The sequence below is a fragment of the Myotis daubentonii genome, chromosome 1, assembly GCF_963259705.1.
Source record: "Myotis daubentonii chromosome 1, mMyoDau2.1, whole genome shotgun sequence".
Taxonomy (NCBI): domain Eukaryota; kingdom Metazoa; phylum Chordata; class Mammalia; order Chiroptera; family Vespertilionidae; genus Myotis; species Myotis daubentonii.
Genome location: NC_081840.1, coordinates 20,029,981 through 20,057,483, shown reverse-complemented (window position 1 = coordinate 20,057,483; position 27,503 = coordinate 20,029,981). Strand labels below are relative to the sequence as shown.

Below are 27,503 nucleotides of genomic sequence, written 5' to 3'. Positions count from 1 at the left end.
GAATACTTGTAGTGAGAAAGGAACAGCATGAGCCTCAACTAGAACATCAAAACCCCAGAGACTCACCACTTGGGCAGAGCCTTTCCCGAGGAGCCCAGGACACAGCCTGTGACCAGATGAATGAAGCGAATTCGACTTCTCAGCACTTTGATCCGGTTTCCAAATTTTCTGTTTATAACCTCAATCCGCCAGAAATCATTTGAGTCCCCTGTCCCATTCTAACACATAAGGCAAGGAAAAAATGCAAAGAAAATAATATGACTTTAGAGAAGACATTTCAGATGCCCCATGTTACAAAGGTCAAAGACTAAACTGACCTCGATGACTGAGGTGGGGAAGGGAACAAAAGGGCCTGGAAATATTTCAAGTGATGGATACTGCTCCAGCACTCACTATCCCAACCAAGAAAGTTAGTATAACTCCTGGAACCTGATGTCCAAGCCTGCACTTCATAGGACAAGAGTTTACATTCCAAATAGATGTTTCTGCCCTTAAACCAAACTCAAGACATCACCCTGAGCCAACAGAAATCGATTTGGGCCATTTGCATCCATGACCTTGGCCATGTGGACACCCATTCAGCTAAGCCAGCAAGGTCTGGCCTGGATATTGTACTTGGAAATTAAGACAGTTGTGCCTAATTCTCCTCGGGAGATGCCCACAAGAAAAAGGTGACACTCAGAGTCTTGGCTCTAGCACACACTGGGATGAGCAAACAGGGTTGGAAAATCCATTTTATGAAACCCAGAATTTTTACTGATGCACCAAAGCCCTTGGAGGGGAATGTAACTGATAAGTTATAAGTCTAGTTACCCTCTTGTTTTTGTTTTCAAATTACTGTCCAAGCCATAAGAACTCATTGAGCTTCCTCTATGAACTGCATCACCCAAGGTAGTGAAAATCCAAAAGCAATGCGGTGAATATCCCCCTGCAGAGGGAAGTAATCCTTAAAAACAAGGCAAACAGGGATTTGGGACCTGGCAAAGGATAAATGTCCATAGTCGTCTGGGGTCACGTTGTGGGTCTGTGGCGTCTACATCCAATGTAGATTTAAAAGGGACCCACACAGTATTCATATTTGACATTTATTAAGTGTCAGAACATAAAAGTGGCGTGGTTATTATGGGAGGAGAGAGATGGAAACAGACAGACTTCATAGGCTGCTTTTGCCAAATGCTGAGTCCCTGTACAGCCTCCATCCTTAGGAAAATGCCAGAATTCTGGGGAGGATGTGTTCTGCCATATGGCCCTGAGTCAAGCTGCGCACACTCCAGTTGCTCACTTACTATGCCATAGCCAGTGACCTGGTAGTGCTTCCGGGTCAGGGGGGCCTCATGATAGTGACTGTGCAAGTTCCGAGAGGTCCTAGAAGTTAGAAGAGAGAAGTTCCATTATCTGAAAGAAAAGAGATGTGTCGTTTCTTCTTTAACAAAGGATACTTAGAGTCACCTGTTCAGATCTTAAAAAGAACCTGAATAGGAAATTCATTGTATCAGGAACTCCTTGACTATTTACTCACAAGAAATACCTAGAGAATTGGAGAACTGCTCAAACCAGGAGGGACAAATGGTAGGAGTACCAGACTGTGTGCCAAGAAAGGGGCTACCTTCAGGTGGAAGGTGCGGGTGGAGGTAGTGACAACACATTTGGTGGCTTTGAAGCACTTAGCTCGCAGGTGTGGGTAGAAGAGTATTAAAATCTATAATCTGCATATCCCAGAGATAGAAACCTCTCTCTCCTATCTATTTTCTATTCCCACCACCAGTTTTATAAAGTGGGGATCTATAGGGAAAATAGGGGTTTAATTTAGCTTTTATTTATTTTGTGCTTATTTTAATCCATAATAAGAAATAGATGTTCATTATAAAAATTCTGGAAATTCTCAAAAATAAATTTAATAACAAATTTTAATTTATTAAAAAATAAAAATTGCCGAAACCGGTTTGGCTCAGTGGATAGAGCGTCGGCCTGCGGACTGAAAGGTCCCAGGTTCGACTCCGGTCAAGGGCATGTACCTGGGTTGCGGGCATATCCCCAGTAGGAGATGTGCAGGAGGCAGCTGATCGATGTTTCTCTCTCATCGATGTTTCTAACTCTCTATCTCTCTCCCTTCCTCTCTGTAAAATATCAATAAAATATATTTAAAAAATAAAAAATAAAAAAATAAAAATTATTTAATAATGAAATTAAAATTTTAAGTATCCATGATCATACCAGAAAAAAAAACTCTCATAGCTTTTCTATATATATAAAATTCTGATTTTTTAAAACAATCTGTATCTGATAATTCTAGTATATGAAACTTCTGAGGGCTGCTTCTGCTATGTATTGTTCCTGCTTATTCTTGCATGTGGGGTCCTATTCCTTGTGTGTTTAGTTATTTATACTATTTATTATTCACTGTCACCAAAAAACCATTGATAAGAATAGGTCACAATGTTTTTTCCAAAAAGATTTAGAAGTTAGAAGAGAGAAATTTCTTAAGGCACAACTGTCTTAATTTGCCTTTCACCAGGTTGCTAGGAAACATTGCCAATCTAGGATTATGTGCATTTAAATTCCTGGCTTGAAGATCTTGAGACCATCCGGGTGAAATAGCATTGGGCTGCAAACCCATGTGAGGATCAACTGGTAGTTACAACATCTCAGGCACCAGAGACAGAGCCTCCCAACCCCCGCTTCACCCCTCCCAAGCACACTCTGCTCAGCACCAAAGTCACTTTTCCAGAGTACACGTGGACAGGGCAAATTTACCCAGCCCTAACCCTTTTGGGGCTCCCAATTTGGGGGAAGGATCACTTAGTAAACTTACCACTTTGGGTGAACCTAGAACTTTGACTTTAAAACTCCATCTGTTAAGAGGCAGTCCAAACCAAAGTTCAACATTCAAGATTGTGGGATCATGGCAGAAGTGGCTACAGTGTCCCCCTTTTTTCTCAGATCCTCCCTTTATTTAGATTTTGGCTTGGTAACTCCTTACTATCTTGTCAGCTCTTTGATGCTTTCTAGAAGATGCTCTTATATTATTCCAGTTTTATATTTTTATTCCAGTTTTCATATTAGTCATTTTCAAGGATAACGTTGGGTAAATAAACTAATTTGCCATATTCTTGAAAACACGTTTACATCTTTCTAAAGGTAGTCACTTAAGAAGCAGCTTGGGAGAAACCAAGATGGCGGCATAGTAAACACCAGAGATTGCTGCCTCGCATAACCACTTCAAAAATACAACTAAAAGACGGAACGGACATCACCCAGAACCACAGGAAGGCTGGCTAAGGGGAAATTCTACTACTAGAAGGAAAGAGAAAAGCATACCGAGACTCAGAGGAGGCGCAGTGCGGAAGTAAAATACTAAGGTGCAGAGGTGAGTGCGGAGCAGGCTGGCGGCTGAGGGCGCGGTTGTCTGTTTCAATCAGGAGGGAGTCTCAGGCTCTGAGCTCCAGTTCCGGGCGAGTCTCTGGGGACCCAGACTCAAACAGGAGAAGCGGGACTGTCTGGCATCGGTCGGAACTCGAGGGCAGCTTTCTCTCCAAGGTTTACAGCAGTTGCTGGGACACTGAGAGGCAGAGCCTCTGGGGACCGGACTGAGAGCAGCCATAACTGCTCGCTCCGCCCGCCCTGTTGATCCCCTGGGACCTGCCCTGCCCAAGCCCTGCACAGAGGCATTTGCTGGATAGCCTCAGGCAAAGGCTAGATTAGCACCTCCCTAGAGGACAAAAGTTCTCCCACTGCAGACACAGCTGATTCTCACAACCAGTTGGCCTGGAGGTCAAATCCCCCCCAGTGTTACCTACAACAATCAAGGCTTAACTACAACAAGACTGCGCACAAAGACCACAAGGGGGTGCACCAAGAAAGCATAAAAAATGCGGAGACAAAGAAACAGGACACAAATGACAGAAGTGGAGGAAAGCAGACTGCTGGATATAGAGTTCAAAACCACACTTTTAAGGTCTCTCAAGAACTGTCTAGAAGCCGCCGATAAATTTAGTAAGGCCCTCGAAAAGACTGGTGAGACCGCCAATAAATATAGTGAGATCCTCAAGAAATCTAATGAGACCCTCGATGTTGTGATAAAGGACCAACTAGAAATTAAACATACACTGACTGAAATAAAGAATATTATACAGACTCCCAACAGCAGACCAGAGGAGCGCAAGAATCAAGTCAAAGATTTGAAATGCGAAGAAGCAAAAAACACCCAACCGGAAAAGCAAAATGAAAAAAGAATCCGAAAATACGAAGATAGTGTAAGGAGCCTCTGGGACAGCTTCAAGCGTACCAACATCCGAATTATAGGGGTGCCAGAAGATGAGAGAGAGCAAGATATTGAAAACCTATTTGAAGAAATAATGATAGAAAACTTCCTCTACCTGGTGAAAGAAATAGACTTACAAGTCCAGGAAGCGCAGAGAACCCCAAACAAAAGGAATCCAAAGAGGACCACACCAAGATACATCATAATTAAAATGCCAAGAGCAAAAGACAAAGAGAGAATCTTAAAAGCAGCAAGAGAAAGAAACTCAGTTACCTACAAGGGAATGCCCATATGACTGTCAGCTGATTTCTCAACAGAAACTTTGCAGGCCAGAAGGGAGTGGCAAGAAATATTCAAAGTGATGAATACCAAGAACCTACAACCAAGATTACTTTATCCAGCAAAGCTATCATTCAGAACTGAAGGTCAGATAAAGAGCTTCACAGATAAGGAAAAGCTAAAGGAGTTCATCACCACCAAATCAGTATTATATGAAATACTGAAAGGTATCCTTTAAGAAGAGGAAGAGGAAGAAAAAGGTAAAGATACAAATTATAAACAAATACGGATCTATCAACAAGTGAATCTAAGAATCAAGTGAATAAATAATCTGATGAACAGAATGAACTGGTGATTATAATAGAATCAGGGACATAGAAAGGGAATGGACTGACTATTCTTGGGGGGAAAGGGGTGTGGGAGATGCAGGAAGAGACTGGACAAAAATCTGCACCTATGGATGAGGACAGTGGGTGGGGAGTGAGGGCGGAGGGTGGGGTGGGAACTGGGAGGAGGGGAGTAATGGGGGGAAAAAAGAGGAACAAATGTAATAATCTGAACAATAAAGATTTAATTTAAAAAAAAAAAAAAGAAGCAGCTTAGGCAACTGAAATTTTTTCTTTTGTCCTCTAAGAAAAGGGAAGCTGAAAGATACCTTCAAACTTCAAAGCTCCTCAGAGCCAAACTAGGTAGGCACAGGCTCATCTGCTTATTTCACGGACCTTCCTAATGCGGCTCTATGTCCTCCCCCAGCAGCTTGTTCCATTTGCCAGAGCCTTGTTCAAACCTGACTTCTGTTCATTTCCAGCTTAAAAACAACTCCTTACCTTTGGTGCCCATGCCACTCATTTATCCCAAAGAGCAAACTTACTTACTCTTTATGTTCTAGTCGAATGATGTCTCCATGTCTTACAAACTCCACTGGGAATGAGGGGTCTAGGGGATCTGCCAAGAAGAAACAAGCACTGTTACTTGAAACCATTCGCTCACCGGGCCAGTACTGACTGAGGGCCCACTGGGAGTTACAGTGCCTGGCAGGTGCTAGAGATGCTGTCAGGAGACAGAGAGCCCAGAGAGAAAGGTCCGGACTGTTTCAGAGGACTGGATAAGGGTGTGTCCCAAAATAACATTTGAAATACTCTTAAAGGAGAGGGAGAATTTTGCTAGGTGAACAAGTGGGGGAAAGTCACAGAAGTGTGAAAGAGCAAAACTCATTTGATGGTCTCCTGTGGTTAAGGGGGCAGGCAGGAAGGGTGGGAATGGACGAGTGTGTGAACAGTGGGGCCAGGCGAGAAATATGGCCATCTCTGACAGGCACTGAAGCCCCCACTGGAAGATTTCTAAGCTGGGAAGGCAAGTAGTACTACGATTTTCCTTTTAGTAGTAAAAAAATAGTCTTCCAAAAATTAATTCCATGCAAATTACCATTTCCAAGCTCTCCTCAAAACTCAAATGTTAAGCCCTGCACATTTTGCCAGTGATTATCTTGTTCCTGGCAATATACTTGCTAAGTCTTAGGTAAAGATAATGATGAAATGATGAAAAAAGGGACTACAGTTGACACTTGAACAACATAGGTTTAAAATGAGCAAGTACTTATATATGGATTTTCAAAATAAATACTACAAATGTATTTCCTCTTCCTTATGATTTTCTTAATAATTTTCTTTTCTCTAGCTTACTTTACTCTAAGAATACAGTCTATAACATATATAGCATATAACGTATGTGTTAACCAACTGAGTATGTTATTGGTGAGGCTTCTGGTCAATAGTAGGCTATTAATAGTTAAGTTTTGGGGGAGTCCAAAGCTATACATGGCTTTCTGACTGCGCAAGAGGCCAGTGCTCCTAAGCCCTGCATTGTTCAGGAGTCAGCTGTACTTCAGTATCATCTAGAAGTCAAAACTGATCGGGATCTAGAAAGGTGATGACGATGGAAAAGGAATCAGCAGTAATCGCAGCAACACAGAGGAATTCTTGCAAATTTCCATCCCAAACAGTGAGACACGAACACTCCAGGTCAAGAAGACAAATTTACTAGCACAAATCATGGCTCTCAAGTGAATCAGAGAACTTAACTACAGAGATTCCCACTCCTATGTGGACTCTTAAGGTCTCTTTCAATTTAAAAGTTTAGCCCTAACCAGTTTGGCTCAGTGGATAGAGCATTGGCTTACGGACTGAAGGGTCCCAGATTCGATTCTGATCAAGGGCATGTGCCCCAGTTGCAGGCTCGATCCCCAGTAGAGGCGTGTGGGAGGCAGCCGATCAATGATTCTCTCATCATTGATGTTTCTCTCTCTCCCTCTCCCTTCCTCTCTGATGTCAATAAAAATATTTTTTAAAAAAATAAACTTAAAAAAATTAACTAGCAAGATGACATTAAAAAAAAGTCAGTGGGAGGGAAGTTTTCTTTCATAGAAATTTACTTCATATAAATTTATAGCCATCAAGGTCTCAACGACCTCAGGATGTTCAGAGATTCGGCTATGCCCACATGACTTTCAAAGTAAAGCTGGTCTCCCCTTACTAACAACCTCATTGTGATAGACCACTTAAGTTTGGCCTGTTGAATAAAAACCCAATCAATACCAATATTAAAAAGGTATAGACATAGAACCTGCCCAAGAGTGTCATAATTAATATTACTAAAGAACAGGATGCAAAGACAGTGACTGTGTATGCCATATTCTGATCCAAAAACCACAGCAAGAAGAGGAGTGGGGAAAGGAACAAAGAAGGTGAATTCACATGATCATCTGCCCCTTCTCCACAAAGGCTCAGGGGCAGCTGACTTGAGACAGGCTGAGCCAGGTGGTGTTTGCTGGGGAGTCACAGAGGATGCCTGTGGCACAGGACAATCTGCAGGGGCTCAGGTGAGTGGGAGATGCCCTCTGTTCTCTCGCAGCTGCAGCAGAAGGCATAGCCTGCAGAGAGCTAGCTGCCTGACCAAAAAAGCAAGATCCAGATACAGCCCATGTCATAGGCCCTGAGAGCCCAACAGGTGTGCCTCAGAGCAGCTTTGTCCGGTGAGGCAGAAGCAGACTACCAGGCACTGAGTGAGGTACCAGACAGCAGCCTAGACAGGGGCAGCACAGGGCTGGCAGGCCCTCAGATCTCCAACTCACTGCCCAGTCCAAGGATGACCAGTAGGCAGCAACACTATCATATCAAGACAACTGGAGCTGCACCATATGCTAGGGTCTGCAATGCGTGGCATGTTCTAAATTAGAAATGAGAGCAGCCAGCATGTGCCCAGTTGGGGCTATTCACCAGCCCCTGGTGGCATGCCCAGGTAATCGTCTGGATCAAGTCTGAGCTTTGGTCCTGCTGTCTTCAAAATGCAGCTCTGAGAGCGAGATCATATCTGTCTTGCTCACTGCTAATCCCCTAAGCTGCCAGCACTTTGAACTAGCAGGTGCTCAATAAACAACTGTTGAAAGGATAACTGAGATAGTAAACACAATGTCAAAGAATGCTCAGGAAAGCCCATCTTGTTACCCCTCTCTGGAGGCATGAGGAATGTGGAGGACTGAGGGTAAGTAATCACACAAGAAGCATCAGTTCCCCACATTACCTGAGTCTGTATTCTGCTTCTTGATAATCCACAGGTTGTTGTAGTCCTTGTGCAGATAGGTGGTGACCTGGGTGAAGGTGGCGGGGAGGGGGAGGAAGGAGGAGGGAGGAGACCATCACTATCAGCGCAACCAGCCACAGGACAATCAACATTGCTTAAGCCTTTCTGAACCCCAACCACCAACCCAAGGGACCACGTTTCCCAGCAGGACCCAGAAGCAGCACTAAGTGAGATTCTCTCCTTCCTTGTGCATTGAGAGGACTTTTCCCACAAGAAGGAAGAACCATGATACCTTGTGTAACAGAGAGGATTTAGTGAATTTTAAAAAGTAATTAAGCCATGGCCAGTGTGCTCAGTAGTGTCAGCCCATGCACCAAAGGGTCTCAGGTTTGATTCCTGGTCAAGAGCATGTACCTGGGTTGCAGCTTCAAACCCTGGCCCTGGCACCTAATCCAGTACCAGGGAATCCAGTATCATGGTGGTCAGAGGGGAACACTGAAGCCTAAGTTGAAGCCTAAAGAAGCCGAGTTAGCCACGGCAAAGAGGAAGAGGCGCAGGAAGCAGGGGAAACAGCGCAAGCAAAGGGCGGGCGGCAGGAACAGGAATGGCAGGTTCGGTGCAGAAGAGGCTCACGGACCTGCTGCTGGCGGGCGCCAGTGCCCTCAGGATAGAGGTGCCTGTGGGAGTGGAGATAGCCGATGGCCATCCGCAGGTTCTTCACAGTGATCACAGAGCCGAAGGCCAGGTCTAGGGGGAAGGAGGGGGTGGGGGGTGAGTAGTACAGGGCTAGAAGCCACCGCTGACTGGGAGGGGCCTCCCAAGCCCTAGGGCTCATAACCCTCTTACAAACCCCACTGGGCTGAGGATACCCAAAGCAGGTGTGCCACTGCCTTCACACTCCTATAGGGTCAACTTAGGAGGGAGTTCACCCCAGGGTGCCCTTCTTCCCTCCCCACTAAGCACTTCGGAAGAACCTGGGTAGTAACAGTGTGATTAGAGCGCTGTTTGTAATAGTGAAAGATTAGACCCACGTGTCCTTCAGTCAAGGTCTGGACATACATTCAATGGAATAAAGGAAGAAGCATTCTCTGTCGTTATCTGGAATGTTCCCCAAGATATGATGGTATAATAGACGGTTAAGACAGACTTCTGTGCTTCTGAACCCAGTACCATATGGAGTAACTATTTAATGGTATTTGGGCTTTTTCTTTACTCCAAATTAAAAAAAACAAAAAGGGCAGAGTAAACCTCATTTCCTTTTTACTGTCCCTCTTTTCTCAATCCCTCAAACTGTGGCCACCCTGCCATTCCCCACTCCACCAAAAGAGGTCTCTCCACCAGAGATGGCCCACCCTGTCTTCCTTTGTCCATTCACTTGGTCAGCAGACTGTGCTGATTACACTTGGATCCGAGGTGGAGCAGGCCTGGCTGCACCCACAGCGAGCCCAGTCTTGGGGAAAAGGGCTTCATGCATTGACAAGCACATGACAGTGGGCAAGTGCTTTGGCAAAGGTGTGACAACGTGTGACATGGGGGAGCCCAGACAGGGTAGGATGACTTCTCACCCCAGGAGTAAGAAGAGGATGTCTTGATGGAAGAGATCACAGTTGAGCTCGGCTTTATAAATGATGAACAGGAATTTGCACACTGCTGACCACCTTTGCTTTTTGAAATGCTCTCTGTTCCTCCTTCTTAGCCCCATACTCCCTCATGAATGGCTCCTCTGCAGCTCCTTCTTAGGTCCCCTTCCTCCTGCCATCCCCAATGACCTGACCTCACCCTTTTTCTCTTCCTCTCTGCAGTTTCCTTATGGGTCATAGCACTGCCACCACATTAGTCACCCCTTTACCTGGCTGACTCCTCCTTTGAAAGCTTCAGCTCCAAGCCCACTGGCCCCATTGCACGATTTCCCCAAGTACCTCAAAGTCTCTGATGTAGAACTCAATATCTGCCTTTCCAAACCAACTTCTTAGCCTTTCCTCTTTCTCATTCTTTCCACTGTCTGGGAGAGCCCAGGGCTCTGGGCACTGTACAAGGCACTGGGGAGACTAAAAGACAGTCTTTGCCCCAGGAAACAATCACCTGGGCTCAGGTCCTTAGTGACATCTTGTTCCCCCTTTCCGTGTCCAACCTCCCTTGTCTATGCCCGGTTGCCTTACCTCTGTGCCCAGCTCAATGCCTGCAACAGCTTCCCAGAGGACATCTCCTGCCTCCACTCCCATGCCATCCTATACTTAACCACCAGTCATCTCCCTAAGGCGCAGCCTTCCTGGCCTCCGCCCTGCCCAGTACCTCCACTGGGTCTCCAATGCCTGTGTAATGAAGCCAAACACCTCATCCAGACATTTCAAACCCTCACTATCTGGCCCAACCTATCTTTTCAAACTTATTTTCAGGTACTTTTCTGCATATAATCTGTGCCTTGAGTTTTACCCTGTCCTTGGCCTTGACCATGCTGTCTCTTCTGCCCAATATGCCCTCTCCTCCCTCTCCATCTGTTGAAATCTACACATTCTGCCAGGGCCTGACTCCCAGACCACTCATTCTATCTCTCGCACCCTGTGTCCCCACTTTATGTTCTCAACCCAACAGTCATATCAGGCATAGACTCTGCACTTCAGACTCTACGCTGGAGGGCGTCCACCTACCGCTGCCAACATGGCTAAGGCTTGCTCAGTAACTACCTGTGAATAACAACACACGCGAGCCACAGCACTCCACGGTGGAAACTGACCAGTGGCCCTGAAGGTCCAAACAGAGTCTCTCTGGTTGGCCTTCCCACAGAGCTGGCTTGGATGTTTTCACAGCCGCAATGGAGAAGTCTCTCTTTAGTGACAAAGAGTTTGCTGCTCAGAACGTCTACCTCTGCACTTCCTGTGTCCCGACCCCCTCTCTTGAGTACTCGTACTGGAAATAACTGGATCTTTCTCCCACTTTGCCCTCTGCAGACCGAAATAACTCAAACTATCATAGTCATCTTTTCTAATTCAACTCCCAGAAAACCCTCTGCCCTGCATCAGGCCCAGGAGACACTCACACTCAGGGATGGAAGCGTTGTGAAGGCTGTTTCCTGAAAGCCGGGCCTGGAAGGCGGAGCTGAAGAAGCCATCGCCAGGACCACTGTGGGAGAGCAGGAGCAGGGCAGAGCCCAGTGAGTGCAGTGAAATCATGATTTCCCAGGAGCCTAGAAAGAGCCCTGCTCGGCTCGTTTAAGGACAACCAGAGTGGCAGTGAGGCATCGGGAGACAGACATGGGTGATGGAGGAGGAGAAACTGGGTCCAAATCCCAACTCAGCCACTTACTAGCTAGGGGGCCTTCGGAACATACCTAACTTGGCTTAGCCTCTGCTCCTCATTTATAAACAGGGGTTTAAAGATTTCAAAGTAATTACGATTAAATGAGAAAATGGGTACAAAATGCTGAACATTCCTGACACTCAGTAGCTACTCGTTAAATGGGAGCTGCTGCTGGTGCTACTGTTATTACTATCCTCATCCCAACTGCACACCTTATGGTGGCTCATCCCTGTTAAACACAAGGGGCTTTGTTTAGGGAGAAGGGGCTTTGGGCTGTTAGGAAATTCTTTACTAAGGGTGTTGGCCTTTCTGAGCATTTTGGATACCCAAAAGATAGAACACAGGAGAAAACCAACAGGAAAACACCCTGGGTCCCCTCCTGTCATCCCAACCACAGACCCAGGAAATCACAGGGCCCGTCCGCGGGCTTAGAGGCAGGAGGAAGACAGAGTGAGCGGCTAGAAAGGCTCTGCTGTACCTCTGATTCAGCACCGCGAAGTGAACAGCATAGATGGCTGTGTAGAGAGCCAGCGGCAGCACTATGAGGCACAGGATGCGCGCAGTCAGGTGTTTTCCCACAGTCACCTGTAGGCAGAGCCAATGTTATTCCTTATACCTTACATGTGCATTATATGTGTTTTCATGTATAAGTCATAGTCATAATAAAATTGAAAAACTAACAGCCATAAAGAAAAACTATGTGGAAATGCTTTCCATAGCACCCACCACTGAAACAATGCCGGGGACTGAACAGGAGCCAGGCCCCTGCTGGCTGTCTGAGCCCTCACCCTGGACCCCAGACTGTCACTGCGCCACCAACAAAGCGCTGCCTATATCTTCAGCATCGTCACTCATCAGTCCCCTGTACATCCCAGTCACACTGATCCCCTGCACTTTCCCCGAGCTTCCTGTACTGGCCAGCCCCACCCATCACATGGATGACTGCTCCTTAATTCAACTTCAGGCCTCAGTGTCTTCCCAGAGGTCTTCCTGCATCACCTGAGACAGGGTCACACCTTCCTCTGTGCTCTCACAGAACTTGTTGGCTGAACTATAATTGCCTGCTCACTTATTTCTCTCTCTCTCTCCATTGTCTCTAGAGGACAGGGATCATTGTTTTATTCATCTGCATGTTGTGTCTCACACTTAGAGGATAGCATGTCTGTATTTTCTGAATAAATAAACTTGTTGGGACTTGGTTCAGAGGCAATGGAGCAGCCTTTAGTAAGCAGTCTGCCTTCCCTCAGTTTGAACCCTAGATCTGCCCCTATTGCCTGTATGACCTGGGGCACATTATTACCTCTCTAGGTCTTGATTTCCTTATTTGTAAAGAGAGGGTAATAGCTACCTACCACATAAGATTGTTATGAAAAGAAAATGAGATAATGAAGGTAACGCATATTGCATAGTGCCCAGCACAGAATCAGCCCTTAATAAACAATATTGTAATAAACTTTACTGGCTTCCAAATCTGAAAAGCCCGGATTGGGAAAAGAAAACTGTGAGTTCAGAAAGTCTCCCTGACCATTTCACCCAAGGTCCCCTGCGTCAGCGCCTGACATATACCAGTATTTGGCATGAGCCCAACTGGACAGAATCCTCTAGCTGGGTAGTTTGCAGAGCATTTTTAAAACATTTCAGAAACAAATGCCAAAAATGAATTCCAGGAATGTGAGTCTATCCTCGCCCTTTATACCACTCCAGCCTCTCAGCCATTGCCCACTCCCCCGTCCTGCTGCCTACAGAGAGCAGCTGGTCCAGCTTGCCTGGGCCCAGAACACAGACACTCCGTGCCTGCAGCAGAGGCAGAGGTAGGCCACTGGCTCTGCTGAGCAATACTGGGGAGCAAAGACATTTCTACAAGCACTTGGTTCTCACCAATGAAAGACTGAGGTCTCCAAACAGGTGCCAAAGGTCTGATACGGTGTTCCACCCCACGTGCAGGATGATAAAGAGGCCAACAAACTTGACCCCTATAGCACCAGCCAGATTAATGCCAGTCAGGCTGAGCCAGAACCACCAGGGGGCAGAGAAGGGCCTGAAAACCAACAAGACACAGAGTTCAGTTTGGCAGCTGGAACCAAACTCAAAAGCAAGAGCATCAGTGGGCAAGGGCACAGGTTCTCTGACTCTGAGGGGCTGTGCTGTGCCCTCTATGCGAGGGCTCCTAACCTCAGGGGACCATGAGGCTCCAAGAACAGCATGGTTTGTGAAACTTGAAACTGCAGGAAGCACAGTGTGGGTGGGAGTGAGGAGGAGCTTTTTCTGTGAGAGGGATCAATGCTTTCCTGGATAAGTAAGCAAGAAGCTTTTCTTCAAGGGATAACCAATCACGTGGAGGTCAAAGGGAAATCCGGAGAAGCCACTGGATTGAGTCAGCCCTCTCTTTTGCCACCTCTGGACCTGTCAAAGCCAGCATTTGTCAAGTGCTTACCATGTGTCAGGCACTGTTCCAAGTCTCTACACAATTAACTCTTCAACTTTCGCTAACCCCATGAGGTAGATCCTATTGTTATCCTCTTTTACTAGTGCACATGGGGAAAGCAAAGGACAGAGAGGTTAGGTAATACAGCTAGCAAGCGGTGGAGCATGGTTCCAGCCAGGGAAGTCGGTGCCAAGGTTTGCTGTACTTACAGCTCCTAACACACTGTGCTGCAATTTTCTCATTTTCTGGTGGCCTCCCCTGCCAGAGCGAACGCTCCTTAACAGCCAGACCTAAGTCCCGCTGTACCTCCAGCTCCTAGCACAGTACCTGGCACAGAGTATGCATTTCAGAAACGGCAGGTGGAAGTGAATGTGGCAGAGACAGAAAATAACCCAAAGCCAGAGAGTCCTGGATCAGGCTTTATTAGTGTAACATCATTTAATGAGCGTTGTCATGGTGAAACCAAGTTGACTTCTAGAAAAGCCCAGATGAGCCAGCTCTTTGGTTTGAATAGAATGAATGTATTCTACTCTCTCAGAGGTAGAAGGATGGTCTGGAAAAGACTACCCTGGGGAAGACGAGGCCCTCTAGTACAGCTTCAGAACTTTGCAGGGCCTGCAAGGATCCTCTTGACTGCTATAGACCATTCAAGCCAACCTTTATGTACACTATTCCCACCGTTAGGTCAGGGCTGGATGTAACAACCACCGAGGGCAGGGAGACAAACACTCCCAAGCAGGATCTACCCTGGTTCCCTCCCCTCTAGGATGGAGAATGTGAAAGATAAAGTTGTCCTGGGATCTCCTAACCAGCACTGGTGCCAAGGGGTGGCTTATAAGTTGGTGGGAAGGCATTAGGACGCTCTATAATATCCACAAGCCCCTATCTAAGCCCACCCCCACTGTAAAAATGATAATATTCTTGAAAAATACAATCGACATTTTCTTAGTCTTACGTAAAGCAAAAATAAATCTATAGAAAACCTTTTCAAATCTATTTTCATGATCTAAAATGGGTAATCTAAGTTTTTAAAAAAGTTGGATTGCCTTAAACTCAGCCTCAAGACAAGTCCTCTAGGCACTTACCCTGCCCCTGGCCATTACAGAAATTCTGGAGCTGCCGTAGCCTCTGGACCACATCACTCCCCCGCTCCCCTGCCCCCCACCCCCACCCCCCAACACACACATATGCACTCCCAAAGACGGTGTTCCTGACCTGTCAGCACAGGAGTTGTACTTGACCATGCTCAGCATGGCAGCCATGATGAAGAACATCAAGATGGGGTCAAGAAGGATGTACTGGGACAGAGTGAGGCATCCTGTGTCTGAAAAACATGAGCTCAGTGGTCAAAAAATGGGATCAGAGATGGGCCCCCAAGAACCAAACACCCCAGCAATAAGTCCCCCTTGGGCTTAATTGAAGTCAAGACTAGATGGGCCACTGAGTCACTGGGGAGGTGGAAGGTCACAGCTTGGGGGTACACCAAAGCCCAATGATACGAAATAGTATCCCACACGTCTTCCAGGCCCTTAACTCAAGAAAGGATCACGTCACTCATTCAGATAGAGCAGTCCTGAGGTGAGGGCTCTTGCTCATTTCCAGCCTTACAAAGTGAGTTCTGCCGCCCGCTCATATAGCCACAAATGGCCCACACCGAGGGCAGTCTGACCATTTTGTAAAAAGTCTATATTGGGAGCTGATTCTCCAGATAGGTGCCGAAGTGAAACACAATTTCAGTACATCATGCCCCTGCTTACACTCTCCAATGTCTTCCCATCTCACCCAGACTAACAGGCTCCTCGTGACGATGCCAAAGCCTGCACGGTCTCCCTCCTATCCAACCTCCCATCCCAACACCCTCTGCCTCGCTCACTCCACTCCCGCCCTACTGGCCTTCTTGCTGTTCCTTGAATCCACTAAGTGCCACCTTATACCAGGACCACGCACATGCTGTTCCCACTGCCTGAACACTCGTCCCTCACATCTCTGCATGGCTTAATCTTCTGCTTCACACAGGTCTCTGCTCAAGGCCACCTCCTTAAGCAGCTCCTCACTGGCCACCCTACCTAACACAGGATCATTCCTCATGACTTTATTCTTCACCCGACTCTATTTTCTACATTGCACTTATTGCTTAGAATGTTACAGTATAGACTTAGTAATTTACTGGCTTACTTATCATCTGCCCCACTAGGGAGTAAGCTCCTCATCCTCTGAGGCCGATAAAAGTGGCCTAGAAAGAGGAGATGCTTTAAAAATAGTATTGACTGAGAAAATAAATAAATGACAATAAATAACTGAAAAGGAAATTAAAGACACAAAGAAAAAGACACCAATCCTCTACAAAGAAGCCCTATAATCTTGCAACATATCGATCAAAACAAGGCCAGAATCACCCCTAAAATACCCACCTACAGTGGTCTGGACTTCCTAAATGTTAAGCTCTGTAAGGTCATGAATGCACTTTCAGAAGAACAAGGCTAGCAACAAGATCGGTTTCCATGGATCAGCTCTCATTTAGCCATGGGCGGATTATCCACAGAAAACATGTAGGTTCCCATTTTATTACCCCCTGCTGCCGAGCTACTTTGAGGCATCGCCCTTGCATTCAGCTAAAATTCGTTTAAGGAGTACAAACTAATCTTGATAGTAACCTAAGAGAAGCAGAATTAGAATTGTAGGCCTCCTTCACACACACACACACACACACACACACACACACACACACACACACAGCTATCTTCTTATCCAATCCAAACTTAAATCTTAAATGTGGACAACTGGAGATCATCTATGCCAGCTCTCCCTTCCAATAATGTAAAGGCTTGCTACATACAAGTATATATATAGTAAGTATTACTAGTGAATTAAATAAGATTTGTAATACATTTACTCAATCCTAAAGTTACTTAACAACTGGGCCCATAGACAGACCTGTAAATGTGTTGATTTCCAGCTACATTCACAGTGTAGCAGACAATTTCCCAAGAAACGTGATAGAAGACAACTTACCAAAGGTGAGGAGGGCAGCGCTGAGCAGTGCTGCGGGGAGGGACTTGGACAGCTCCAGTACAGTGAGGTAGGCAAAGGGGATCAGCAAGGAACCGAGGAACGCACAGAACTATGAAAGGAAAAGAGAAGCAGTCAACCAGATTAGCTAAGGCTCAGAGACCTACAAGCTCAGGTCTAAGATGGAAGACCCCAATGAGGACATGGTGACCTAAAATCAGCTGGCACATGTATGAATGAGAAAGGGGTGGTGTAACCGTGAGGCATCAAATCAAGCAGCATTTAGTTCCCACAGAGCACCAACTTGTGCACTGACACGAAATCAGCAAAGTTCAGCCAGGGAGGCGTGAGCAGGATGGCACACTGGTCTCAGGTGGGGGATGCCGGTTAGACTGCCTATCACTATTAGCTGTGACCCTGAGGAAGTCACATGTCTCTTTACTCAGCCTCCCCATCTGTGTAATGTGAAGAATCAGAGTTCTTACCTCAAAGGGTTTATACTCTGAAGATTAAATGACCTAAAGTTTATTAACACACAGGAAGTACTTGATAAACATTAGCTTCTATTACAAAACTATGGACACAAGTTAAGACCTCTCTGACGTGTTTTAATATTGTAGAGAATTCTGTTATTTCTTTCTTAGCCCTTTTCTTCAGTCATACCAGGAACCACTCTTTAATCTACAGGTGGTATTTTTATTTTAGCAAAAAGAATGCTTTGCGCTTCAGTAACTGGAGGGTTTTTTTGTTTTGTTTTCAACCACAAGCCTTCTCTGTACCTCTCCACCTTATCCATCAAGAGTAAACAGGCAAGCCCAAGGGAGTGGAAATTCTCACATTTGGGCTGTCGCCTTTTGTTAACAGAAAGCAATGTACCCTAGTGTGAAAGGGAACACCGCTGTCATATTTGCCTTCTCAATTCCCATAACAAGTTCACAGTGAGTCAGGCCTATATCCAATTATGCATGCTTTATGGTATTCAAAAGTCATTAAGAAGACACAGGATCACTTACAATATGAACTTGAGGGTATGGGACACTTCTTGTTTAATATGGTATCATATGACCATGCAAATTATCCAACAATTTGTCCAAATAAGCACTTTGTATTTATCTAAAGTGTTTGAGCTCCTCAATGAAAGGGGTTTGTAAATGTAACTTGCTTTGAGAGCTCTACGTTGAAGGTCAGTTTCTTCAGGTCTCATTCAGCTACAGGTATGGAGTACCCAGAGTTGGGTGTTGAGGCCCTGCCATGCTCCATCAAGGCTGCTGCTGGGACACAGGGAACAGAGGAAGCGGACACATGGTCTCCCTCCAAAGACTGGCACACTCCTTGTGTGTGCCTGAAACCTTCATGAGAAAGAAGTAGGAACCTGGTGCCAGGAGTGTGGGGATGCTGAAGTCTTAAGAAAGGGCCCTCAGAGATAAGCAATGCTCCAGCAAGTGTGGTCTGAGAGAGGAAGAACATGTAGCTTGCCAATGTGCTGAGGCCAATGCTGAGAATACAGGAGACTCCTGGCTGCCTGGCTGCCTGGGTCCCAGGCTGCTCTCCAACCTGCAGTCTGATGCCTCACATGGGCATAATAGATGACAGGGTGGGCTTGCTCCTATCTGTGTAATCTCCATTATCTGTGGCCTCCCCTTCCCTTCTTACCCACACCAGTTCCGAGTCTCTACGCCTGAATTTCTACTACAGGGCATGGATCCAGTCATCCTCCCCCCACCCCAAAGTCCGTGTACACCTGCCACCACCCCAGGATTTCCAACTGTAACATTTGTGAGTGTGGCCACAGGGCTCAGTGAGGCTCTTTCAAGTCATGAAGCCTTACTCCTCTCATTCCCATGTAGTTGTGATGCTCGTATCTGTCCCCAGGCTTCTGGAACATAAAGGTGCCATCATATCCACTCAGGTAGCCAGCAAGACCTATCAGCATCTGAGAGAGAGAGAACAAACAGAAACAATGAGAGACCTTTGAGAGGAGATTCCTTCATCCCCTAAACTTCCCTCCAGCAGCACCCAGACTTTGGTCTCCCTTGACAACTGTCCATAGAAGGAGTTGACAATGTGACATTTTCTCCTGCAGCTGTTCAAAGCAAGAACCTTTTGTCTATAGAGCTCATTGCTTGAAACAAATCCTCTCTTGTGTTAAGGACAAGTTCTTGGGAACAGTGCAGACTGGACACTTAGAAAGAAAAAATCCCACAGTTTGAAGGGCAGGGCCAGTGAGGGGCTCGCTCATCAGCCTTCTTTTTATTTGCTATAAAATAAAAGCTGATAGCTCATTGTGGGGGAGGGGAAGGAGAGGGGCTGATTCCTGGAGAGACTGGAAAATGAGGTTCCAACTCAGAATGAGGAGGCAGAAAAGTGGCCAAGTTTCTACACATCAGGAATAGAGACAGGGAAGGGGGTGGGGGGGGGGGGAGGAATAGAAAAGAGAAAAGACAGCTGCATTTCCCCAGAGGGGAACAGAAAAGTCCCAGTGGAAAAAATGCCAAAAGGCCAGAGACTGGCTTCTACTTTTTCCAGTATTCCAAAAAGTGGCAACCTTGGCACATCCCAAACCAGAACAAATCAACCATAAACTATGACGAGAATCCTTCAAAACATTCAGGAGGGTCAGCCTCTTTCTATCTTTCCTTGGCCATCAACAATGTAAAATTCTTTTCACACAAGCAATCAGAAGCAGCAAAAACATAAAAACTGCCAGCAAACACCAAGCATCTATAACAGCCCCAGGCTGCCCAGTCCAACCAGTGTTCGGTTAGGCCAGTGGTAGGCAAACTCATTAGTCAGCAGAGCCAAATGTCAACAGTACAACAATTGAAATTTCTTTTGAGAGCCAAATTTTTTAAACTTAAACTATATGGGTAGGTACATTGTTATTAACTTAATTAGGGTACTCCTAAGCTGACCTTTGCTAAAAACGTCCTCAGTCTGATTTGAGGTACATTCGCTGAGGTCGACCCTTCCCAACTCTCCCATCCACACGCGTCTTGTATACTTGTTTCGTCTATCTCCTTTCGTTCATCCTCTCTATGTCCAAACCATCTCAACATACCTTTCTCAATCCTCAACACTACGTCTTCTTTCACTCCACAATGTTCCCTAAAATTAACTTAATAAACTTTACTTAAAGTTTTAAGTCAACTTCGCACTGTACGTGCGCGCCCGCACGTGGTATTTTGTGGAAGAGCCACACTCAAGGGGCCAAAGAGCCGCATGTGGCTCGCGAGCCGCGGTTTGACGACCACTGGGTTAGGCTGTGTGGAGGGGAAACCTGTCCCAGCAGCACTGCTTGTGGGGGCCTGGATTTGGACCACTAAACCAGCTCACTCTTTTCTCTAAGTAGTTCCAAACAGGGTTGCTATCTATAGTTCCATGTCGAAGTATAGAACTCCAAGTTCAGCAGTAAGTGATTATAAAGCCTTGTTTAAAAATAAAAAAATAAAAAGAAGGAATCCCAGGGTCCAGAGGTTAATTTAATATAATTAATTTAATACAAAGTAATGTAAGGTATTAGAAAGACAGAGTCATCCAAATACCCAGATGAACTAAAACTGGCAAGTGACCATCACAGCAGATGCTCCTACCTATCTGGGGTCTCAGAGGACAAGCTGCCTGGTGCTGGTCTACATTCCCAGATTGCTTGGCTGGTCAGGCTGTTCCTTCTCAGTTCCCTCAAGATTAAAAGTAGCCCTGAGCTAATTTCCTAACTAAGAGACTCATTCAAATCAATAAGAAAAGGAACAACCTACTAGAAGAATGGGCAAATTCATAGAAGAGAAAATACAAATCACTAATAAACATATGAAAAAGAAATGTCCAACCTAACTCATAAAGATGCAAATGAAAACAGTGATGTACCACTTTTTACTTTCAAGTTGGAAGTTTTGACAGTATAATCACACCAGTGCTGACAATGGTGTGGGAAGCAAACACCCTCATACACTGTTGGTGGGACTATATATTATTGCAAAAATTTTCAGGAAAACCTAGCAATCTCTAACACAAATTTAAATGTCCCTTTAACTCTCTAGTTTGCCCCCTGAGAATCTTTCAGATACACTTGTAAAACTATGAAAATATATACGTACAAGGATGTTCATGCAATATCTTTTGTTATGACTAAAAGTTGGAAATAACATAAATGCCCATGAACTGAAGAGAGGTAAAATAATTTATAGCACATCTATATAATGGAATAATATAGTCATTAAAAAGAATGGAATACATTTTTATGTGCTAATGTGGAAAGAATTGAAGAAACATCATGTTTAAAACACAAGTAGCTACCCTGACCGGTATGGCTCAGTTGGATGGGCACTGTCCTGTACAATGGAAGATTGCCAGTTTGATTCCTGGTCAGAGCACATGCCCAGGTTACAGGCTTGATCCCTGTGTGTATGTGTGTGTGTGTGGGGGGGGGGGGGGGGGGGGAGTGTACATGAGGCAGCCGATTTATGTTTTGCTCTCATATTAATGTTTTTCTCTCTCCCTCTAAAAAAAAAAAAAAAAAAAAAAAAATCAATAAACTATTCTTTTTTTTAAAATACACGTTGCTGAACAATTTTAGTCTGATCCAGTTTGCATAATGTGCTGTTCATATGAACTAATATTTATGTTTATAAATATGTACACACTTATCCTATATAACAAAAGCCCAGCAACCGAAATGGTGGAATGACCAGAATGACCAGAGACCAGAACACCACTGCCCCTTGCCCCGGCTTGCCCCACCCCCCAGGGAGCAGTTAGGGGCAATCAGGCAGGCAGGCAGGCAAGGCAGAGTGTTTAGGGGCAATCAGGCAGGCAGGCAGGCAGGCAGAGTGTTTTGGGGCAATCAGGCAGGCAGGCAAGTGGTTAGGGGTGATCAGGCAGGCAGGCGAGCAGTTAGGAGCCAGTGGTCCCAGATTTCGAGAGGGATGTCTGACTGCCAGTTTAGGCCTAATCTGCAGGAATCCTTGCAGGATCGGGCCTAAACCAGCAGTTGGAAATCCCCTGAAAGGTCCTGGATTGTGAGAGGGTACAGGCCCAGGTGAGGTACCCCCTCTTGCCCCCGTGCATGAATTCCGTGCACTGGGCCTCTAGTATTTGTATAAAAAGTTTCTGAGAGGATATATAAGAAACTTAACAAAGGAGACCATAGAGTAACCTCTGAAGAATCGAAATGAGAGGGAAGTTAGCTTTTGACCTTCTATTTCCTTCTGTACCGATCACGTTTTTTACTATGTGCAGGCATTTTTATTTCTTTAATAGTACCTATTTGACTGGAGCCCAGGTGCCCAGGGCTGGGATCTGTGTGAAGTGTCAGGTATGGGCTTCAGTACTGGAAGAGAAAATGCCCTACTCACTCCTTAAAGGGGCTTTGACTGGCATAGCCTCAGAACCTATGGAAGCTACTCTGCTCTCTTTCACGGTTTTCTAATTTGCTCATCACTGTCTTTCAGCCAAGTAGAGCACAGGACCACTAGGAGGTAAGTGAGAGGAGCAGGAGGACTGCACTCCCTGGAGGCAGGCTTAGAACGAAGCCTCACGTGTCTCCCTCCACACAGGGCCAGAGTGAGGAAGGGAAGGCTCAGGAAAAACAAATCAGCCACTGTTTTCCATCGTCACTGTGCCAATCACAAGGGGACGCCAAAAGCCACAGGCTGAAAGACTAAGCTGGATTTCCTACAAAAAGCCTCCTCTCCAGAGGTCCGGTTCCCAGGCTTTATTCTTTCTCTCCATTTATTTTTTATTTTCAATTGAGATAAAAGTCATTGTACTGTAAAATTCACCATGTTAAAGCATACTAAGATTTTAGTCTATTCACAAGATTGTGCATCCATTACCACTACCTAATTCCAGAACATTTCATCACCCCAAAAAGAAACTCCGCACCCATCTGCAGTCACTCCTCAATCCCCCTCCCCCCACACCCTGGCAACTACTAATCTTCTTTCTGTCTCTGTGGATTTGCCAATTCTGGACATTTCATATAAATGGACTTATACAATATGTGGCCTTTTGTGTCTGGCTTCTTTCACTTAGCATACTGTTTATAAGTTCATCCACGTTGTAGCATGTATCAATCAATACTTTGTTCCATTTTTATAGCTGAATAATATTCCACTGTATAGATATAACACATTTTGCTTATCCATCCATCAGTTGATGGACTCTCTCTCCATTTCTGAGCCCAGAGGACCCCTAAAAATACCAAAGATTTTTCATGAAAGCAACTGGTCTGGAATGTCAGGGAATTCTTTCTATGAGGCCAAGAATTAAATCCAAAACCAAGACTTGGCTGTTGTTCACCACTGCTTACCTTTCCCAGAGGAGGGTGCACATCAAAGAAAAAGGTACGGTTAATATAGTAACTTCCCATTTTTCCAAAGTGAGTCTCATCCCAACTAAAGGAAAAACAAAGAGAAATGAGAATTTTTAAGTTATCATACAACCCAAATAGCCTTAATAGAGCATGATTAAAATTACAGTTAAAACCAAAGACTATGAGTTTCAAGCAATTAATGAGAAAATGTGAATTTAAAAAAAAAAGTTTTTGACATAGTGATTTGAGGAAGCAAGACATCAAGCTGTTCATTAAACTTCATTTAGATAAATTTTTAAAAGTCAGCAAATATTTACCAACCATTTATCATAAATTTAAGTGAATCTATACTTATTCTGTACCTTGAGTTTCTATTTATTTTAAAGAGGCAGAATTTTCTTATAATATAGAAAGGTTTGTAGTAAGGGTTTTCTTCCAAGGCTGTTAAACTTCAAACTCTGAGACTACATTTGCTACTAGAAATTACATTACTATAATCACAACCTACATTGTGGGCTACTGATCAGAGAGAGCCTAGAAACCATGGTGTTACAGAAGTCTGATTTTGTTTATCAACCTGTGGTAATTAACCTGCTGACTATGAGCTTGCTGGTCTTATTACAATGAACTATTATGTAAAAGTTGAGGGTTTTCTTACTAAGTTAAGAGTCTAAAATATATTCTCACTGCACAAATAATTTTGCAAGGCAGTAAGTGATTCTAACACATTATCTTTTAAACACATTGCAGTCTTGTTCTTCTATACAACGACATAAAACTTTTTTTTAAATATATTTTTATTGATTTCAGGGGGGAAGGGAGAGGGAGAGAGAAACATCAATGATGAGAGAGAATCCTTAATCGGCTGCCTCCTGCACACCCCATACTGGGGATTGAGCCAGCAACCCAGGCATGTGCCCTGATCAGTAATCAAACGTGACCTCCTGGTTCATAGGTCAACGCTCAAGTACTGAGCCACACTGGCCGGGTAACACATTACCTTTTGAACACAATGCAAAGTCTTGTTCTTCTATACAAGAGTACAGCCTTGGAAGAAAACCACATCAAACTTTTACACCCCACATGAGGGCTTTGCAGTGGCAGCCCAATTACCCAGCAGAGCCTGGCCATTTCTGTTTGTCAGTCTCTCTCTGCAGCTCAGAAATGGTTGCTTTCTGGTGACTATCCCATCTCCAGGCCAGCTTCCATAACTATTCATTACTGACCTGCAACATAACAGGCAAAAGATGCTTTTCCAAAAAATAGTGATGTCCAAGGGAGAAATAACTTCCAAGCAGTGTGACAAAACAGATCTGCAGCAAGAGAGATCCAGTCCAGCGCCAGCCCTTCCTAACAGCATGGCCTAGCGAAATCACTCACCTTCTCCAGATCCATTCGCATCTACACAATGAAGACAGTAACAGCATCTGCTACGATCACTCACAGGGAGGTTTTAGGGCTCAATTCAGATGACACACATGAAAAAACTCTATGGACTAAAAAGTCTCACACATGCAGGAGAACCAAGATGGCGACATAGGTTAACGCAGGAGTTTGCTGCTTTGAACAACTACTTCAAAAGTGAAACTAAAACACGGAACGGACATCACCCAGAACCACAGGAACGCTGGCTGAGTGGAAGTCCTACAACTAGGAGGAAAGAGAAACGCATACGGACACTCAGAGGAGGCGCAGTGCTGAAGTCAAGTTCTGAGGTGCGGAGTGCGCGGAGCGGGCTGGCGGCGGAGGGCGCGGTTGTTGTTTTCAATCGGGAGGGAGTCGCAGACTCTGAGCTCCAGATCCGGGCGAGTCTTTAGGGACCCAGACTCAAACGGGAGAAGCGGGACTGTCTGGCTTCGGTCAGAGCGAGTGCAGCTTTCTCTCCGAGCTTTGCAGCGGGTGCTGGGACTCAGAGAGGCAGAGCCCCTGGGGACAGGACTGAGAGCCGCCATAACTGCTCTCTCCGGCCCACCCTGTTGATCCTGTGCGACCCGCCCCGCCCAAGCCCTGCACAGAGGCATTTGCCGGATAGCCTCAGGCAAAGGCTAGATTAGCACCTCCCTAGAGGACAGAAGTTCTCTCACAGCTGACACAGCTGATTCTCATAGCCACTTGGCCTGGAGGTCAAACCCTCCCTGGAATTAGCTACAACAGTCAAGATTTATCTATAAGACTGCGAACAAAGACCACTAGGGGGTGCACCAAGGAAGCATAAAAAATGCAGAGACAAAGAAACAGGACAAAATTGTCAATGGAAGAAATAGAGTTCAGAACCACACTTTTAAGGTCTCTCAAGAACTGTTTAGAAGCTGCCGATAAACTTAATGAGATCTACACGAAAACTAATAAGACCCTCGATCTTATATTGGGGAACCAACTAGAAATTAAGCACACACGGACTGAAATAACGAATATTATACAGACGCCCGACAGCAGACCAGAGGAGCGCAAGAATCAAGTCAATGATTTGAAATGCGAGGAAGCAAAAATCATCCAACCGGAAAAGCAAAATGAAAAAAGAATCCAAAAATGCGAGGATAGTGTAAGGAGCCTCTGGGACAGCTTCAAGCGTACCAACACCAGAATTATAGGGGTGCCAGAAGATGAGAGAGAGCAAGATATTGAAAACCTATTTGAAGAAATAATGACAGAAAACTTCCCCCACCTGGTGAAAGAAATGGACTTACAGGTCCAAGAAGCGCGGAGAACCCCAAACAAAAGGAATCCAAAGAGGACCACACCAAGACACATCATAATTAAAATGCCAAGAGCAAAAGACAAAGAGAGAATCTTAAAAACAGCAAGAGAAAGAAACTCAGTTACCTACAAGGGAATACCCATACGACTGTCAGCTGATTTCTCAATAGAAACTTTGCAGGCCAGAAGGGAGTGGCAAGAAATATTCAAAGTGATGAATACCAAGAACCTACAACCAAGATTACTTTATCCAGCAAAGCTATCATTCAGAATTGAAGGTCAGATAAAGAGCTTCACAGATAAGGAAAAGCTAAAGGAGTTCATCAAACCAAACCAGGATTATATGAAATGCTGAAAGGTATCCTTTAAGAAGAGGAAGAGGAAGAAAAAGGTAAAGATACAAATTATGAACAACAAATATGCATCTATCAACAAGTGAATCTAAGAATCAAGTGAATAAATAATCTGATGAACAGAATGAACTGTTGATTATAATAGAATCAGGGACATAGAAAGGGAATGGACTGACTATTCTTGGGGGGGGAAAGGGGTGTGGGAGATGTGGGAAGAGACTGGACAAAAATCGTGCACCTATGGATGAGGACAGTGGGTGGGGAGTGAGGGCGGAGGGTGGGGCGGGAACTGGGAGGAGGGGAGTTATGGGGGGGAAAAAAAGGAACAAATTTAATAATCTGAACAATAAAGATTTAATTAAAAAAATAAAAAAATAAAAAAAATAAAAAGTCTCACACATGCTGGGCACGATTTAAACTGAACCAGCATTTGTGGTTAGCTATGAAGTCTGTTTGGAAACCTACTGACAAAAGGGTATGAGATTTTTCATTTCAAAAATGTCCCAGGTAAAACTAGTACAGTAAGTCCACACTTAACATTGTCAATAGGTTCTGTGACTTTAAGCAAAATGATGTATAACAAAAACAATTTTACCATAGGATAATTGATATAAACAAGAGTTAAATCCCTATGGCATCTCGATATTACAACAAAACTACGATGAACGAGACTATGTCAATCAATGTTAGTAGAGGACCTGCTATTGCAGTATTCACATTTCTTCTTGGCTTTTATTGCATGCTTGTGTTGAGAGAAACAGTCCTCCTTGGATCTCTTGCTCCCACAGACCTTGCAGGGTGTCCCAAGGATGCAAGACCCTGACCACTCTTTACTCGGGCCATTGCTCAGGGCTATGGTTAAGCAAGCAACCTTGAGGGAAGAGTTAGCGTCTCCCTCTGTAACAGAAGCAGTCTGTTTCCTGCTTGTTATAACACAGCGGAGTCCCCAAGCTCAGTATTCCTCAGCTGATGCAGCCCAGTGAACATGCAGGCATTCATCCACCCATGGCATCACATGGAATTGGGGATAAAGGGAACCAATGCCAATGTGCTGATGCTCATCCTGCTTGCTGTGCCACGAAAAATAAGTCCTTTGTCTCTGACCCAGGACTTTGTCTTCTGCCAGCATCCACAGAGCCGTGACAGGCTAACTTCTTAGCTTGCAAGTAGGGTAAAATAAAATCCCAGATCCTGACAGTATTTGGCGACAAGCATAGGATACTGAGAGATAGCTTTCTATAAGAGAAAGGACAAGGACCCCCCACAGGCCGGTTTAGAGGATATCAGAAGACT

At 45.0% G+C, this 27,503-nt stretch overlaps 1 protein-coding gene across 2 annotated transcripts in view; it reads right to left on the bottom strand.

Annotated features, from left to right (window-relative positions):
- Window positions 1-27,503, bottom strand: part of POMT2 (protein O-mannosyltransferase 2) — a 45,295-nt gene that overhangs the window by 12,314 nt on the left and 5,478 nt on the right. For both annotated transcript variants that reach the window (XM_059689440.1, XM_059689450.1), the window contains exons 2-13: window positions 23,158-23,242; window positions 18,679-18,783; window positions 16,854-16,962; window positions 15,057-15,165; window positions 13,295-13,454; window positions 11,895-12,001; window positions 11,157-11,239; window positions 8,757-8,866; window positions 8,120-8,186; window positions 5,416-5,485; window positions 1,287-1,365; window positions 67-218 (exon numbers count right to left, since the gene is read on the bottom strand). In XM_059689440.1, coding sequence (XP_059545423.1) covers window positions 67-218; window positions 1,287-1,365; window positions 5,416-5,485; window positions 8,120-8,186; window positions 8,757-8,866; window positions 11,157-11,239; window positions 11,895-12,001; window positions 13,295-13,454; window positions 15,057-15,165; window positions 16,854-16,962; window positions 18,679-18,783; window positions 23,158-23,242 — 1,236 coding nt within the window. The remainder of the gene's footprint in view (window positions 1-66; window positions 219-1,286; window positions 1,366-5,415; window positions 5,486-8,119; window positions 8,187-8,756; window positions 8,867-11,156; window positions 11,240-11,894; window positions 12,002-13,294; window positions 13,455-15,056; window positions 15,166-16,853; window positions 16,963-18,678; window positions 18,784-23,157; window positions 23,243-27,503) is intronic.